Here is a 16,591-nt window from a genome sequence, read left to right as displayed (position 1 = left end):
TCAAATTGAAACATTTCAAACATTCGTGTGTAAATGACTATCTTTTGGTGTGTAAAAATGATATTAAACCCCAACCGCTCTAGCGAACACATACATATGAAAGAATGATAATGGTGATGGTTCGCCGGCCGCCGCTAGTGTGATACCACCGGCCCCCACGCAAGCAGCTCCCGATTTGATCTATTTTGTTTTCCACGTCATACATATCCATCCCACGCTCCAGAGCTAGCAACAGCAGAAACAAACAAAAACCAATTATCTTCTTCTTCTAGTCCAACGATACCATCAATTCAGTCTCGCTCTCACTTCCATCGCCTGAAAAATGGATCCGAATCCCAAGTCCTTCCCGATCCTTTCCTATGTCCTGGCTCGTCTTCCTTCCATCGGTCCCAAATTTGCCCCCGCTACTGCTACCACTGAATTCGACATCGAACAACCACCACCCTCCGATCCATCCTCCTCTTCTCAAATCCCGATCATTGACCGATTGCCCCACCTCTCTCGCCCAAAGGTGCTCTCCTCCATGACCAACGCCATCTCCGACGTCGCTCAAACGCGATCCGTTTTGCAAACCCTCGGACCACGACCTGACCACGAGTCCGTCGACGTAGCCAAGTCCAAACTCGTCGAAATTGAAGCCAATCTATCGAAGAAACTAGAGGAAATAGTGCTGTCTCCCCGTCCTACAGATATCGACCGCCTCCAGTGGCGTTCTCACTTGGCTGAAAAGGAGGAGCAGTGCCGCCAAGAAGCAGGGAAAGAGAAGGCGACTTACAGGGCAGTACTGCAGCTGGATGAGTTGCACGAGGCTTACGAGAAGATGTTGAAGGAGGCGGAGGAGCGACTAGTGAGGATTTATGAGAACGCAGAAACTGTGGCTGAGGGTGATGATAAGATCGACTCAGTGAGTGAGGAAGAGAACCCGGAGGTGGCAGGGATACTGCAGGCTGCGTTCGGAGGAGGCTTGGACCGTGTGGATTTGTCTTGTCGGCGGTTGAAGTTCTTGCCCGAGGCTTTTGGACGGATTCAAGGGTTGGTCGTTCTTAATCTTTCCAGTAATCAGCTTGAGGTTAGCTTCATTCTTGTTATATGGGGATTTGGTGCCATTGTATATACTAGATTGCTTAGACATAATAATGTTCCTGATAGTTTGGTTTTGATTTTGTGCGTAATTTGATGCGTATGTTTTCTCCAAAAATGCAGTACAATCCTATAACATTGTGTGATCATTTTGCAGTGAGGTACATTAATTGTGCTTGCTGTTGCATGTTTGATCATGCATGTTGTTTATACTCTGATGAGATCAGGGAGCCAAGGGTTATGGTACATTAGTGGATTATTTAATTAGCATTAGCTCATGCCTCATTGAAATTATGATTAGCTCATGGAACCTTAGGCCTTTTTGGTGCATCTGTTCATGATGCTTCTGTTCATGAATTCAATATGAATATTGTTATGTGTGCTACATTTTGGTTTTAGAGACAGCTCGAGTATCACGATCAAGATTAGGAACTAGGAAACATGGAGGATGAGTAGAGAATAGAGGATAGGATAATAGTATAAAAATGAATTTGGATGGGTTCAATGTTCAGGGAAAGAGGCTAGCACTTATCTACTTGACATTGTTGATCGAATGAGCAACCTTTCAATACAACAGTAGCTATTATATAATTTTCTGTCAAAAGAAATGCACAAGTTTTCTAATGGATGTAGTGATGCCCAAAAGCGTGTAATTGGTGTGGTCGGCATGTGCAACTTCCACTTCATAATGGATGTAGTGATGCCCAAAAGCTCTAGGATCTACTGGCGTCTCACTTCCAATTACACTCGTTTTTATCAACATGCTACTGTTATGTGGAACACCAGATGTGCAGATCCTTATGGATCACAGACCAAGTTGTTAACATCTGCATATGTTTAACTGTTTGTACTGTGACTTAAACCTTTTGATGTTTCATAGTTTAGATCATTCTATCTTGTTGTTTTATTAATTTATTTATCTGATTTCTTTGTTTGTATCCACTTACATCTTTTTGCATCTTAAACGTATTGCCAACTCGACATTCATGAACCATTGATGTCCAGGAGGTGCTAAGATCAGTGCTACCAATCTGCTTTGTGCAGAGGTGGTTATGGTGTTGAGTCACTCCAGCCCCCTCGCATCTAATTGATGTTGATTCCTAGTGTTCAAATAACTCACGAAAAGAAAAGGAAATTGTTTTGCTTTTGAAACTAGGGACCCACCCTGTGCGGAAGCACGCATAAACTCCAGACAATTGAAGTGCCCCCACTCCAGGTAAACAACACTCGTGCATAAAGAGTTCATGTAGTGGGCGGGGTTGGGGACATACAATATGGATGTAGACCTTACCCCACATAATACATTGGGAGACAACACTCGTGCATAAAGTTCATGTAGTAGGCGGGGTTGGGGACAAACAATATGGATGTAGACCTTACCCCACATAATACATTGGGTGACTATTTCAAGAATTGAACCTGTGACCTCTAGGTTGCACACTACATGTTCGTTTGTAAGTTCCCCCATTCCAATTAGATGCAAAATCAAGGTTTTTTCTTCTTGCTGTGGAGACTTGAACTTCATCTCCCAGGTGAAGCGTTTATCCTGGCCAACACTTTCACACCTTCCGGACATAAATGAACTGTACATAAGGTTAAGGATTTATTTCCAAATATAATTGATTTTTCCTGATATTGTGATATAATCAAAAACTGTGATATGCCCAAGCTTGTGTGAGCTGTGATAATAAAATTTTGATGTTAAATTTTTTTTTTCAAATCTATTGACTTGGCCTGATTTGAGATCTAATCAAACTTGATGTTGGATAATCGTAAACACGTTTTTTTAAAACCTTGTACAGATGATTCCTGACTCAATAGCTGGATTACAAAGTCTTGAGGAGCTAAATCTTTCTTCAAATCTTTTGGAATCATTGCCAGACTCTATTGGCCTGCTTCATAACTTGAAAATTCTGGACATCTCAGGAAACAAGCTAAATCTCTTGCCTGATACCATCTGCAGCTGCAGGTAATTCTTATGGTGATTATATCTGATATTCCCTTTATAAACATACTTTTCTCGAAATTTACTTACTATTTCAAGTGGAATGGTTCAGGTCATTGGTGGTGTTGGATGTGAGCTTCAACCAATTGGCATATTTACCAACTAACATTGGATATGAGTTGGTGAATCTTCAGAGGCTCTCAATCCAATTGAACAAGATCCGCTCTCTTCCAACCTCGATTGGTGAGATGAGGTCCTTGTGCCACCTTGATGCTCACTTCAACGAACTTGGTGGCCTCCCATTTGCAATTGGGAGATTGGCTAATCTTGAGATCCTGAATCTGAGCAGTAATTTTAATGACATGACGGAGCTTCCTGATACAATTGGTGATTTGATGAAACTAAAGGAACTTGATCTGAGTAATAATCAGATTCATGCTCTTCCAGATACCTTTGGCCGGCTTGACAATTTGACCAAACTCAACCTGGACCAAAATCCTCTTGTACATCCACCTCCGGAGGTAGTGAAGGAAGGCGTCGAAGCTATCAAGCAATTTATGGCTCAGAGGTGGCTTGCATTACTGGTGGAGGAGGAACACAAGAGCATGGCTGAAGTTGAAGAACAGGCACAGATGGGATGGTTGACTCGGAGCACCTCTTGGTTGAAAAGCTATGCGTCAACTGTGACTGAGAATGTTTCTGGATATTTAGCTGCTGGGAAACCTCCCAGAGACCCTTATCTTGATCAGCAGCTATGAGACTTTTAGCCACCTCTGTGGTGCAATGTTTAGTGAACATGGGCAATTTACAACATCGAATAATGAGTTTGGACGAGGCATTGACGGTTTTTTGGAGATCTAATGGGTTCAGGAAATTGAGAAAGTTGGGCTTTACTCTGGAATTGTTAATAATCTGATGAATCTTTAGAATAGTTGAAAATCTTGGTATGATATTGTGAAGTGTGTCGGCTTGATATACTATTGGTTATTCTCAGCTGGACCAAGTCATCGGATTCTTGCAATCAAATATTTTCAGATGAACCGAGTAGGGGTTACAAAACTATTTTCTGTTTGGATGACCGAATATATGCAATTCGGGTCAAATCAAGTCTGGACATAAGTTATATGTCCGAAATTTAGGTCTAAACATAATTTTTGTCCTGTTTAAAATCAAGTCTGAGTCCAAATATAGAATCCGGATTAGGTTATTGTCTAGTTTATTTGTCTCAATTTAAATCAATTCAGATTTTGTTAATTATGTACGTCTGAAATTCAATCCGAGTTGAGATTTGGGTATATAAATATTTTATAAACACATGATGTTATTCGAAGCAGAACTTTTTTTTTTTTTTTCCATCCCTAGAACCGAGCAAAGTAACAATCTACTTTTGGCTGAATAAGTTAAAATCTGGGATAAAGACATATAAAGCCCTTTTCGAATAATGCACTTGACCGAATTTAGTTGGGTGTGGATAATGTACTTGGGCCTCCACTGATCTGGCCCAGTATCTGCCGTACCTAACAGGAGTTGGGCTCAGCCCAGATACCGTCATTAAATAAAATATTTTCCACAAAATTAAAAAAAAATGAAAAAAGAAATTACGTTTGCTTAATCCCGCAGGTTTTGTGGGCCAACAGAAGTCAAGTCAAATACAGTTTCTTATCGACCAAGCCAAAATTAATGCCAAATACTTATGTATACCCAACTCTGATAACGAAGACCATACGTTTCTCGCGTTGAGAGAAATAATAGAGGGTGAGAGCGCTTAAACCGGCTCACGGGTCTAATAGCTATCGCTTTCTGGTTTGAAGGATTCATCGAAACGATTGGAGTTCGATTTAGGGTTCTCGTCTAGATTCGTCACTCACTGGAGCGTTGTGAAGCGATGGAGTATGCGATGGTGATCAAGGTTCGTATTTAATTTTATTCCTGGAGACACTTTTTTTGATTGTTTATTTTGATTTAGGGTTTTAATTATTCGACGATGGTGTTTGGGTACTATCTGATTGTTGAAAGGATTAGAGATTTTGATCCACGATTACGAGTTGTTATTTGTTGTTTTGGATTGTAGATGACTAGCGAGCGATCAGTGTGAGTGGTGGCCTCACTTTACAAAGCCCGTTATTGTTATTTAACTTCTCGAAATTCTGAGTATTTTTTGCTTGATTGTCGGGGGCGAGTGTTTTTCTGTTTGGGTTAATGTTGCATCTTTTAGCTAGAGATGGTGTGTCTTAAGGTTAATTTGGCTTAATTTTTTGATTCATGGCTCTATTGCGAGTGTTGCTGTTCTGTTAACTGTACGATCTGCTGCAAGTGTTGTTCCTGACAAGTCACCTCGTTTGAAGCATGATTCTTGCGTGTAGTTTGCTTGTTTCTTATAATAATAGGGCAAGGTGTTCAATGAAGGTGATTTTTTTCAAACATTCTATTTATCCACATGGTTCTCCTGCTAAATTTTCATTCTCGTCCAAACTTTAGTGGTTTTTCAGTGGTGTAACTTGATGTGTTATTTCTGTTTGTTAGTTTCTATTATCTGCTCAAATTATGACTTTGGGATTGGTTTACACCCTTCCTATTCATTGTTTCTGTTATGGAATGATTTACATTAGAACTAGATGGCCGTGGAGGAATTTTAGTTAAGCGTTAGGTTTCAATTTTACTTTTGAGTTACATTGAACTGATTTAGATGAGCCCCACTTGGATAAATAATTTCAGATACCAATTTTATCTATGTTTTTGTATTTTGAAAATAAGATTTGTTTTGGTTCTTTAGAGTGGAATAGATTGTTTAAGTCACCCATATTTATTTATTAGGGCCTCATAACTTTACCAAGATCAGAAAACCGTGTCTTTCCAAAGATTAAACATATCATGCATGGGGGTTTTTGGCGGTGATGATGATCAGGTTTTAGCTATAGCATTTTAAGTGAATGACGAAGTAATTGTGATGTTATAAGTTTGTTTTGCACCTTGAGGATATGTTTCGGTTGTTTCTTTGCAAAGGCGCAATCTATAATAGATTCTATTTACGGTTCATTCTCTTTTGAACATTTTGATTGGGTTGCACTGTTGCAGGTGAAATATGGAGATACATTGAGGCGTTTCAGTGTTCCTGTTAATGAGAAGAAACAACTTGATCTTGATATGGGCAGATTGAAGGGAAAGATCCTAAGTCTCTTTAATTTCCCCCTTGATGCTGATCTGATCCTGACTTACATAGATGAAGATGGTGATGTGGTAACACTTGCTGATGACAATGATCTGTGTGATGTGATGAGCCAGAGACTGAAATTCTTGAGGATTGATGTGCAGCTGAATGATGAAAAATCTGGTAATTCGAGTGCTTCTAGTGGTTCTGCAACCCTTGTGGGATCTCCACAAATCCAGAAGCCATTACCAAACATTAGTGTTGGTAATGAGGTCTTGAAATTGATCCCGAACCCACTATATGAGACACTTTCAAAGCTCTCTCTTGACTTGGCTTCGAAAGCTACATCTTCTAGCCCAGTTCTCGCTGAGCTTCTTGAGTGTTTTTCAAAGATGAGTCATGGTCACCTTAATCCAGTTTCTCAATCAGGTCCAGATACAAGCACAGAAGGAGGTAGTTCTGCAGGTTTAAAGGCACCACTGGTGTCAAATGATGCAAATGCCTCTAAGGATTATGGTTCACAAGAGGAGTTGAGAAAGTCTAACTTGGCGACTGAACAAATCAAGAAGGTGAAAATTGAAAATGTGGCTCGAGGTGTGGGTGTACCAAATTTATCTGAAGCCACACCTGTTAATTTGAATGTCAATCCTCCTATTAATGCCCCTGCTAATGATGATACTGGGGTCCATAAGGAGATTGATGGTCATCTCAGTGGAGAATCTGTTGATTTTGGTTTGTCAGATATGGCAGGATCTACGAGGCCCGCTAGTGTGGTTAGGGGTCAAAACTCTGAGTTTATTGGTAATATCACCAATGGATGTCCATTTAGTGGAATGACGAAAAATAATCATGCAGCTGTTCCTCCTCGTGTACATCCTCGAGTTTCTCCTTTTAAGAGGAGCAATAATCGTTATGATGCTGCTGTTGGTATGTTTCATAAGGGTGTCCGTTGTGATGGTTGTGGGGTTCATCCAATTACTGGGCCTCGATTCAAATCTAACTTGTCAGTTTTCTTTCTTCTGTACATCTTATATTAAGCTTTTCAATGATGCTATCTTGATTCTTGATGTTATTATGTGTGCATAACACTATTTTCTGTCTTTCTACAGAAAAGAAGATTATGACCTCTGCAGCATCTGTTTCTCAGAGATGGGCAATGTTTCCGATTACATAAGGATTGACCGGCCTCAGTCTTATCGGCATCCTCAGGCTGTCCAGGGTTTACATGATTTCGTATGCTGGTTTCTTACTCCTATTTTTTTTTTCATTTTATTAAATTTGTGACTTTATTCACATCAATATTTCTCTTTAAATACGCAGCATCATAGGGTTTCACCCCATAAAGTTCGGCAGTTCTTAAGAAGTGTTTCGGTGAAGTCGGCTCGGCCTAAGCTAGACAGCTGTTTTGTTTCGGATGTGAATGTGTTGGATGGAACTGTGATGGCCCCTTCTACCTCATTCACAAAGATTTGGCGGATGCGCAACTGCGGTGACTCAGTGTGGCCACAGGGATCGCAACTTGTGTGGATTGGAGGAGATAGACTCAGTATGGCTATTTCTGTCAATGTAGAGGTTTGCCCTTTGTTTTATTCATTTACCTTGATATGGATTATGCAAGACGCGTTACCCTTCTTCTCCATCTTTCTTATTTGTTTGTTGAGTCTTATTTTTGTAATTTTTTATATACGAATTCATGTTAGATTCCTGCCGATGGCGTGCCTATAGATGGGGAACTTGACATTGCAGTTGACTTTATTTCACCTCCATTACCCGGTCGATATATCTCATACTGGAGAATGGCAACCCCATCTGGTGTAAAATTTGGGCAACGAGTTTGGGTTCTCATCCAGGTATATTCATTCATTGCAACGAAGTGGATCACACGTTTTATAAGACACCGCTGTTTGATTCCCAATTTTGATCCATGCAGGTTGATGCGGCGCTGAAGGATGCATTTTGTGAAAGATTTCAAGACTTAAACTTGAATGTTACCCTGCAGGATGAAGTTGATGGATATCAAGGCTTAAACTTGAATTATCCTCCTGTTGGAGGTTGCTCAAAATTCCCTGAAATGTTAGATATGAATGTTCTTCCTGTTGGGGATGATGTCTCTTCTCTTCCTAGTGGTAGTGCCGTCCTGGAACCAGCCAAGCCAGTGGCCGTTGAACAGCCTAAAGAGGAAAATGCGGAGTCCAATTTCCCAATAAATGATGCCTTACTTGTTGGAAGTGGTGCATCTGCCCCCCCTGCTCCTCTACAGGTCCCTTCTGAAGTAAACTCTCATGTGTCAAGTGGTGCATCTGCCCCCCGTGCTCCTCTACAGGTCCCTTCTGAAGTAAACTCTCGTGTGTCATACCCAATTATTGATCTCTCTGAAACCACTGCAGCTGGGATTTCCTATCCAACTCCCTCTTTCTCGGAGGCACCGATTTCATCTGAAGGGGCCAAAGAAATTGACGAGGTTGAGAAGTCGCTCCTCAAGGAACTTGAGATGATGGGTTTCAAGCAGGTTGAGTTGAACAAGGTGATCTTGAGGAGGAATGAATACAATCTGGAGCAGTCGTTGGATGATCTATGTGGTGATGCTGAATGGGATACAATCCTCGAAGAGTTGCAGGAGATGGTAAGTTGTTTCTGATCTGAGCATGATTATGTGTAGGTTGCTGTTGTCTTTTGTTTAATTTATCTTGTGTAAGTTAAATCTCTTTTGAGTTCATTGTTTTACAACATTTTTCAATGTTAAAACTGTGGTTTCAGGGATTCTGCAATCAAGAATCTAACAAGCGGCTGCTGAAGAAGAACAACGGCAGTATTAAGCGTGTGGTCATGGAACTCCTCTCTGGGGAGGAAGTTTAGCTGAAAGAACCTTCTAAACAGTTCAATGGAGGGAGATGGTATCATAAATAAATGTGCAGTCCTTTTAAACTTATTGCAGTAAGACTTGAGTTAAGTTTGTGACAGCAGATCTGTTATTATGTTTAAGTTATTTTCTGCTGTTGTATTTGTTCTTGTCGACTTGTTAGGGTTGGATGTTGCAACTGATCTACCTTTTCGTATAATATCTTGGTACATATGTATGATCTGTCAATGAAGGATATCTGTAGACTGCTTATGATAAAAAAATCTGTAAACTTTCTACTGATAACCACTGTGATAAAAGAAAAAAGAACCAACTGATGGTAGCAGAAGGCACCATCCAAATACTGAACAAGCCAGCGCAAGTTACGTTTGAATCAAAATACTCGGTGCTCTTAAGTTAGGGCCGTCCGCGTGCACAAAAATTTTCGACTTGGCTTCACATCTGACAACAGGTTAGGGCTGTCCTGACTTCCCATTTGATGATAGGTTGGGGCTGTCATGTGCGAGTCTTCAGCTAAGCTGAAGACAATCTAGTGACGACAGTATAAGTTGGGCAAAAACCCAATGCGTGGACCACTAACTAAGCTCCTAGAGGGATCGTGGGATATTATATTTGTGCACCCACAGCCAAAATTGAAGTCACTCAGGTTTTTTCAGTATAGGTGTCTGTTTCTAGATTTAATTCTTGTGAGTGCGAAACAAAAAGCTTTGGAATCCATTATCAAGATGTACCCACTTGGAATTTCTCAGCTGCAATTTCATCAGGCATTGATTCTCTTTCACAGTCATTTGATTCATCCCAAAAATGTGGGCGGCAAGAAATGGAGAATCAGATGCATACTAATCTAACAAGAATAAAGGTTTTGATTTCTGTCTATAAAGACAACAGCTCCTTCTACTTCCAAATTACAGCAGAGCAGCAAATTCAAACAATGAGTCGCGCTCCTGTCTACTACGAAAATCGCCACCGGCATGGCTGGGACACCACGTCCGACGATTACCTTGCTCATATCTCAAGAATCGAAAGGATGCCTAGCGTTATCACAGACGTTCCTCAGTATCCTAATGTGCACAAGGTCTTCAACAACAAGTTAACTTACGAGGAAGAACCTCCTCGCAAAGAGCACTCCCCTAAGGATCATAAGAAGAAAGTTCAAGTGATTGAGACCATTGAAGAGGTTTCCAATCCAAAAGGCCAGGATCATGAAGAAATATTCATGGAAGAAACCGTTAATTCTGGAGCTGATGGCTACATCCAGCAGAAGCACAAGGGTTTTGAGTTATGCAAATGGAAGACCTTCAAATTGCATTAAATTCGCCTAAAATCTCAGGCATACTATCCCTTTGACGGGGCGGTGTTAGTATAATAAAGTGCATGCCTTTGCTATGTTTGCAGAACTAGCTTGGGAATTGTTTCAATAGCTTGCTCTAAGTGTGTTTAATTTCTCAAGAAAGACTAAAAAACTATGTACTGCCATGTTTTATTTGATGTAAACAGTATATATATATGTATATTGGAGGCTACCCCTTCTTCTGTAACAATAAGATGATCTCAGTTTAACCTTTTACTTCTATCTGCTGTTGAATCTTAGCAGCTGATGATAGTTGTTGAATGGATGCATTGTTTTGGCAAATTTGCAAGGAAGATGATGAATTATTGATGGTTCAATATGTCGGCATGGAGACTTCATTTTCGAATATAATCAACTTTATACAACTTGTGAAAGATTATTCTGTGATGCATATAGTTCCAATCAAATTCATATGGAAGACCACTGCAGGGAATCTCCATGTACCAGGAACAGTCCACAATAATGGAGTTGGAATCGGTACGCGTAGTCACAGGCTACAGATTCTCAATCTTTTTGATATGTTGCTGATATGAAAAAAGAATTTTGTTGGATTACCTGTTACTGTTGACATAACATTTGAAAGAAAGGAAGAAAGAAGCTGATTCTCTTCTGCACTTTGCTGCAGCTGGGAAAGGCGGAGTAGTTCAAAGAACACCAGAACCTCTGCTGTTAGGACATTCTTAAAACCCAATCTGCCAAATGTGAATTCTCTAGAGGACTGAACTGAACATTATACCAAAGAACTGCCTCCATAATCTCCTAATTAGTTCATAAGGCATCTTTTTTTTTTAACCGAGAAATCACCCATCCTAGCATGTCCTTCAGACAGCTGAGTAGACGTAAATCTCAGGAGTCAGGATAGCCGGCACCACAATTTTTTTTGATAAGCAGCAGGATGAATTAAAAGGAGGCAAAAACAGTACAACAGGACATCTATTTGGATGGCCTGAAAAAGAGGGAGAAACAAACTAAATAGAGAAAATAAAACTAGAACCAAATTATACGACTAGGCTGAAGCAAATGCGGGTAAGGGTCTGGAAGTGGGACAAGCCCATGGAACTAGGATTCCACAAGGAATATCCGAGCTAGTTGGTTCAACTCCCAAGCTCATGCACCGTATGTATTAATTTCGGAGATTAGACTATCGCCAAGTGGTAGTCTCTTGAGGCAAAATCCACATAACATTTTGAAGAACTTTTGTATACCATGTCATGTCATGTGAATGATTTTCAAGCTTGTATATGTGAGACAAATCAATGTAAAACAGATAAGATAACTCTCAAACACAGCCACAGCCCACAGGAGTTCTCATTACAATGAACAATGCAATACAAATCAAAATTAATCATTTTCTTCATGGAGGAGAATCAACTTTCTTTGAATCTCCTAGAAGACACAAGATTAAACAAATTCCTAAGGCTGTTCTTACTCTCCTTCTGCCTCCTATGCACCCTGCTCGTTTCTTCAAAAGGGTTATAATTATTATCATCCAACACTAACCCTGTCTCCAGTCTTTTGGAAACTGCAACAATCTCATAAGAATCCCACAATGACTGCTTAAAATCCCAATTTGGTTTCACAGCAGGAGTAGATGATTGCTTATTCATTGCTTCAATCTTGAATCTTGTAGGCTTGTTCTTGATTTTTCGTCGGTGGGCGTCAAATTCGTTCAAAGGTCTACAGCTTCCAGAGTGACTGTGCCATGCCTGTGCCACTGCCTTGAGAACTTCTTGTTCCTTTTCATCACCATCATCTTCATGCTCTACTTTTTTCTTCATAGTGTTTTCTCTATGGTAGTCTTGGGAATGGAGGCCATGTTATCTCTAGCTAAATTTGAGCCTCACGTTACTGAAGACAGGAATTATGGGTTATGGACTAATGGGTTGTTGCCATCCATATCCTTTTTTGTTGGAAAATTCTCTCTTTTTCTGGCAGAGACTTGAGACTTTCAGACCAATTTATGGGTATTTGGATATGAGATTGAGTGGAGAGTGGGAGATAATGGTGATTTTGTTGGTTCTCTTGTCTCTATTAAAGTTCTCTCCATTCTTTGGATTTGTCAAAGTGTTGGGCCGGTCCTTTAGGATAAATGGCCCAATGTATTCCAAATAAACTGGGCTTATAAGGCCGACTCGGTAAGTGCAAGCGCATGGCCCAATTTTTCACAACTGGGCTAGACTTTGGGCTCCTTTCTCCATGTTATATAGAGTTGTGGATTAGCCCACAGGAGCAAGAAGCCCAAATATTTGAATTTTTTGAAGGCGTGCAGATGAAGGTGGATTTGGATTAAGAGATTTAGGAGAAAGAAAGAGAAGAGAACTGAAGATAGATTTTTTTTTCCCTCTCTTGTTTGGATATATAAAGAAGAGAAAATTTTTTGTTATTTAGATAAACATCATAAAAGTAAAAAATGAAAAAAAAAATAGTTCTATTTACTAATTTATAATACAAAAAAGATACGATCCTAGCAACTGTAATCTCCGTTATCCCAATTGCTGAGGTGTATGCACATGATTTAATGTGCATATGATAGGCTCCACACACATTAAATTTGATGCATACACCTCAACAATCCGTAGCACTTCTGTAATTTTATAATAACTTTTAACATTTAATTAACTAAAGCAAAATCTACCTAGAATTATATATTTCGATCACGATAAATTTGATTTCTATCGAACAAAAAATATATCGTTGAATTCGTTATACCGAACGCTACAAATATACCTTGTCATACAGAAATATTGTTTTCATGTGCCAATACATCCAGACAAACACTATTTACAAACTCACCACATAGTACAGACAACTCTAATTTTATTAGCATAGGATGAGACTGTATGGACCGTACAACCGGAAGCAAAATTTCGGCCTACCAGAAGCAACGCACACATCATGAAAACAAGAATCCCTGCTGTTCAGCAATGAACCGTCGACAATTTTTCTGCCCAAAACAAATGAAAAGAAAATTCGTGTTCTACAACATCAGCTTAAAAGGCAAACCCATGAGCCAGCGGTAATGTCTCACAGCGAGCTAGAGCTCATGGAATTGCAGGCTTCCCAAATGATAAATTGATAATACTATTACTCCAGGGTAGCTTCAAATAATCCCAATCAGTTTGACGAGGAAACTTTGAACTTGGGATAACTCCATGGGAGAAAACAAGAGAAATAAATCAAGTCTTAATCTCATCAGTTTTTGATGAACCAAAGAGTTTGCCAATCTCCTGATGTTTACGAATATGATGAGGGCACTTAAACAGTACATCTTTGGCCTCAGATTGTCTACCTTCCTGCAAGAAGGATTCGAGAACATTAAGGTAAGTTGAGATGGATGGATATTCCTTCACAGTCAGTGCCTTCAAGAAATCTGCAGCATCCTCCACAGTTCCAAACTTTGAAATATATGGAACAAAAGGTTCAGAGAAAGGTGGGTAGTTTTGTTTCTTCATCAGAAGAAGAAGTTCCATTGCTTCTTCAAATTTCCTTACTCCTAAAAGCTTTTCAATTAGAAGTTTATATGTAGCTTGCCAAGGCCTCACCCTCATCTTTTTCACCATCTCTACAAGCATCGTGTAGGCACCTTCTATCCTCTTTTGCTGAAGGAAACCATTTATTAAGACATCCAACAAATCAGCATCCACATCACATCTTTTCTCTATCAGTTTTGCCAGACACATTAATCCCTTATCAACTTCATTAGCAGCACAATGCCCTTGAATCAAAATGGTCCAAGTTTTGAGGTCAGGAATACATCCATGAGCTTCCATTTCATCTAGCACCCGACAGGCTTCCTCTAGTCTCCCAGCTTTACAAAGTCCAAAGACCAACTGGCTATACGTAATGTTATCAGGTTCATATCCTGCATTTCTCATAACCTTGATAATATTCTCCGCTTCATCAAACCTCCCCGCACTTGTCAAAGACCTATGAATCCCATCATAGATGGCCTTCGAAAGAGTATAACCGGATGCCTCATATTTCTTCACTACCCTGAACACCAAGTCCAAATCTGGGTTATCAATCCTCGAGATAATCCGCAGGAGTATGCCGCAATCCTGAACTGAGGGTTTAAATGGGCTATCCATCATAAATTCATAAAGCTTCACCGCATCTTCCAACATCTTGTGCTTCTGAAACTGCCGAGAAATCTTTATATAGGTGTCTATATCCATCTCATGACCAGAACTTTTCATCTCCTCAACAGCACTCCAAAACTTTATAGAGTCCTTACTACCAAGAACCCTAGCAATCGCATTATAAGTAGTAGAATTGTGTTTGTAATCTGGAAAACAACCAACCCAACGAAAAAAGCTCAACGCTTTATCAGGGTAATTCCTAAGCTCCTTTAGTGCTCTGATCACAAAATTATCTGAGGGCACAATACTCATCTCCCCCAATTCTTTCTCAATTTCTTCATTCCAATCTGCCCCAAGAACAACACCAACCACCTTCTTGACAACATCATCCATGGCATTGTCTTGAACCATCCTGTTAAAAAAATGGGTAAAAGCCACTGCATCAGCAGACATCTTCTCCTTTCTAAGAATTCCTAACAAAGATACATAAGTTTCCTCATCAACATAAAACCCTAATTCCTTCATTTTCTTCAGAGTGATCCAAAACTGCTTCATAGAATCCTTGTTAAGTAATATCCTAAGCATTAAGCTATACAAGGCAGAACTGGGTCTGAACCCGTTTTTCTCACAAGCCCAATTGAAGAAATCCGAGGCTTTCTGTGGCTCTCTATCGAGTTTCTTCAAAACGAATACAATAATCTCATGCGTAAATTTTGGGCAGCTATTTACTAACTCGCCCTCTAACTCAGTAGACCAATTTTTGTCCAATAAGAGTTGTACAATCGAGTTCGTATTCGTTGAGAAGTAGAGCTTCTGATGAGTAATGAAAGGATGAAAAATGTGAGAATGTTTTGACAGAGAGGGAGAGGAAAGGGTAGAGAACCGAGTCACCTGTGTCCATAGCTGCCGAGTTGAGAGAAGCGAGTTGGCGAGCCTGAGAGATACTATCATCGCCCTTGCACGAATCATAGCTACTCTAAAGCTGGAAGCAATTGCAGAGAATGCAGAGTAACCGACTTTCTAGAGAACGAACTACGAAGGGATAGAAGGGGTTTCGAGGGTTAAGGGTTTAACCGTTTAAGATCGCTGATTCGCTGGGCTTTTTTGGACCCGGATCAAATTAGTGAATTTTGGGTTATATTGGGCTTCCTGATGTGGGCTAGACTTTTTTGGATCAGGGTCCAACTAGCGAATTGGGCTTCTCAATGTGGGTAATTTGGTATAGGCCGAAATTACGTTACACCATTTTTTAAGGCCCAGCTTTATTGTTAAAAGTTAAAACAGCTAACGGCGGCCGGACCATCAACATCCCACCGATCTCTCTTCATAAAAGGCCTCAAATACGACAAGAATAATGGGTCCCACCATTGGGTCCTTTTTCTATAAAATAAACAAAATGGTCCGCTTGATTAAAACACACTCCAAGTCTATATATATATATCGCCGTTTCAGTCAATTTGATTGAAGCAACGTAAAGGAAGCTTGTAGGGTCCCGTTGCCGGTGAAGTTTGCTTAATCAAGGCATTGGGATCTTCAATCAAGCCCCACATGCCTCGGCATCATATATACTCAAAGGATCTCGTTATTTTAAATATTAAGATTGATATACATAATCTATGTAAAATTTTGAGTTCCACATGTACCATACGATCCATATGAAGTTATATATATCTATCTCAACATTTGAGAAACCTAGAATGAAAAATATTGAGATCTATAAGACAATTGAAAGGGTGAAAATTTTCAAACAGCATATACATACAGAGGGGTCTTTTCGGTGAAAAAAGTCGCGACTTTAGGGCAGTCCATACATGCATGATGCATGCTTTGCCTTCAAAATATGCAGCCCTGACTTTGCTTTGTGTTTCTCCACTTTTGTCCAACTTTGAAAAATGGGTGGCACAGCACACAATAAAGAGAGACAAACCTTACTGCATGCGTGAAATATAAGATAGATTAGGGTCTTGTGTTGTTTGTATCTGACTACATATACAGCTTCAACTATATCTAGCCTTTTCCTCATCTTATATATAGCGGCTAGGGGCTACCATATATATATGATCTTCATCATAAGTTCTTGTATGTGAAGCTGAATATATATATTGCATATAGAGAGAGAGGGAGAGAT

The 16,591-nt window shown here is 39.9% G+C and overlaps 4 protein-coding genes across 6 annotated transcripts; 2 read left to right on the top strand and 2 right to left on the bottom strand.

The window, feature by feature from the left end:
• Positions 1-111: 111 nt before the first annotated feature.
• Positions 112-4,239, top strand: LOC120003992 (plant intracellular Ras-group-related LRR protein 9-like). The gene is made up of 3 exons (XM_038853180.1): positions 112-1,069; positions 2,883-3,049; positions 3,138-4,239. Exons 1-3 carry the CDS (start codon positions 323-325, stop codon positions 3,781-3,783), a joined length of 1,560 nt encoding a protein of 519 aa, XP_038709108.1. The 5' UTR covers positions 112-322; the 3' UTR covers positions 3,784-4,239.
• A 498-nt stretch (positions 4,240-4,737) lies between these two features.
• Positions 4,738-9,266, top strand: LOC120003879 (protein JOKA2). Of its 3 annotated transcripts, XM_038853020.1 has the most exons (8): positions 4,738-4,934; positions 6,101-7,176; positions 7,283-7,406; positions 7,494-7,745; positions 7,874-8,023; positions 8,104-8,433; positions 8,497-8,796; positions 8,931-9,265. In XM_038853020.1, the coding sequence occupies exons 1-8, from the start codon at positions 4,911-4,913 to the stop codon at positions 9,027-9,029; spliced, it is 2,355 nt and encodes a 784-aa protein (XP_038708948.1). In that variant the 5' UTR covers positions 4,738-4,910; the 3' UTR covers positions 9,030-9,265. The 3 variants fall into 3 exon arrangements, with proteins under 3 accessions (XP_038708948.1, XP_038708947.1, XP_038708945.1); XM_038853019.1 differs by having other exon boundaries at positions 7,494-7,739; positions 8,104-8,796; positions 8,931-9,266; XM_038853017.1 differs by having other exon boundaries at positions 4,739-4,934; positions 8,104-8,796.
• A 2,394-nt stretch (positions 9,267-11,660) lies between these two features.
• LOC120004623 lies at positions 11,661-12,366 on the bottom strand. Its single transcript, XM_038853997.1, has one exon. The coding sequence runs from the start codon at positions 12,160-12,162 to the stop codon at positions 11,752-11,754; it is 411 nt and encodes a 136-aa protein (XP_038709925.1). The 5' UTR covers positions 12,163-12,366; the 3' UTR covers positions 11,661-11,751.
• A 748-nt stretch (positions 12,367-13,114) lies between these two features.
• LOC120003471 (pentatricopeptide repeat-containing protein At3g48250, chloroplastic) lies at positions 13,115-15,503 on the bottom strand. The gene has a single exon (XM_038852477.1). It carries the CDS (start codon positions 15,430-15,432, stop codon positions 13,561-13,563), a length of 1,872 nt encoding a protein of 623 aa, XP_038708405.1. The 5' UTR covers positions 15,433-15,503; the 3' UTR covers positions 13,115-13,560.
• Positions 15,504-16,591: the final 1,088 nt, after the last annotated feature.

The sequence above is a fragment of the Tripterygium wilfordii genome, chromosome 8 (assembly GCF_013401445.1).
Source record: "Tripterygium wilfordii isolate XIE 37 chromosome 8, ASM1340144v1, whole genome shotgun sequence".
Taxonomy (NCBI): domain Eukaryota; kingdom Viridiplantae; phylum Streptophyta; class Magnoliopsida; order Celastrales; family Celastraceae; genus Tripterygium; species Tripterygium wilfordii.
Note: the sequence above shows the minus strand (reverse complement) of the source record. Positions and strands in the feature narration are given on the sequence as shown.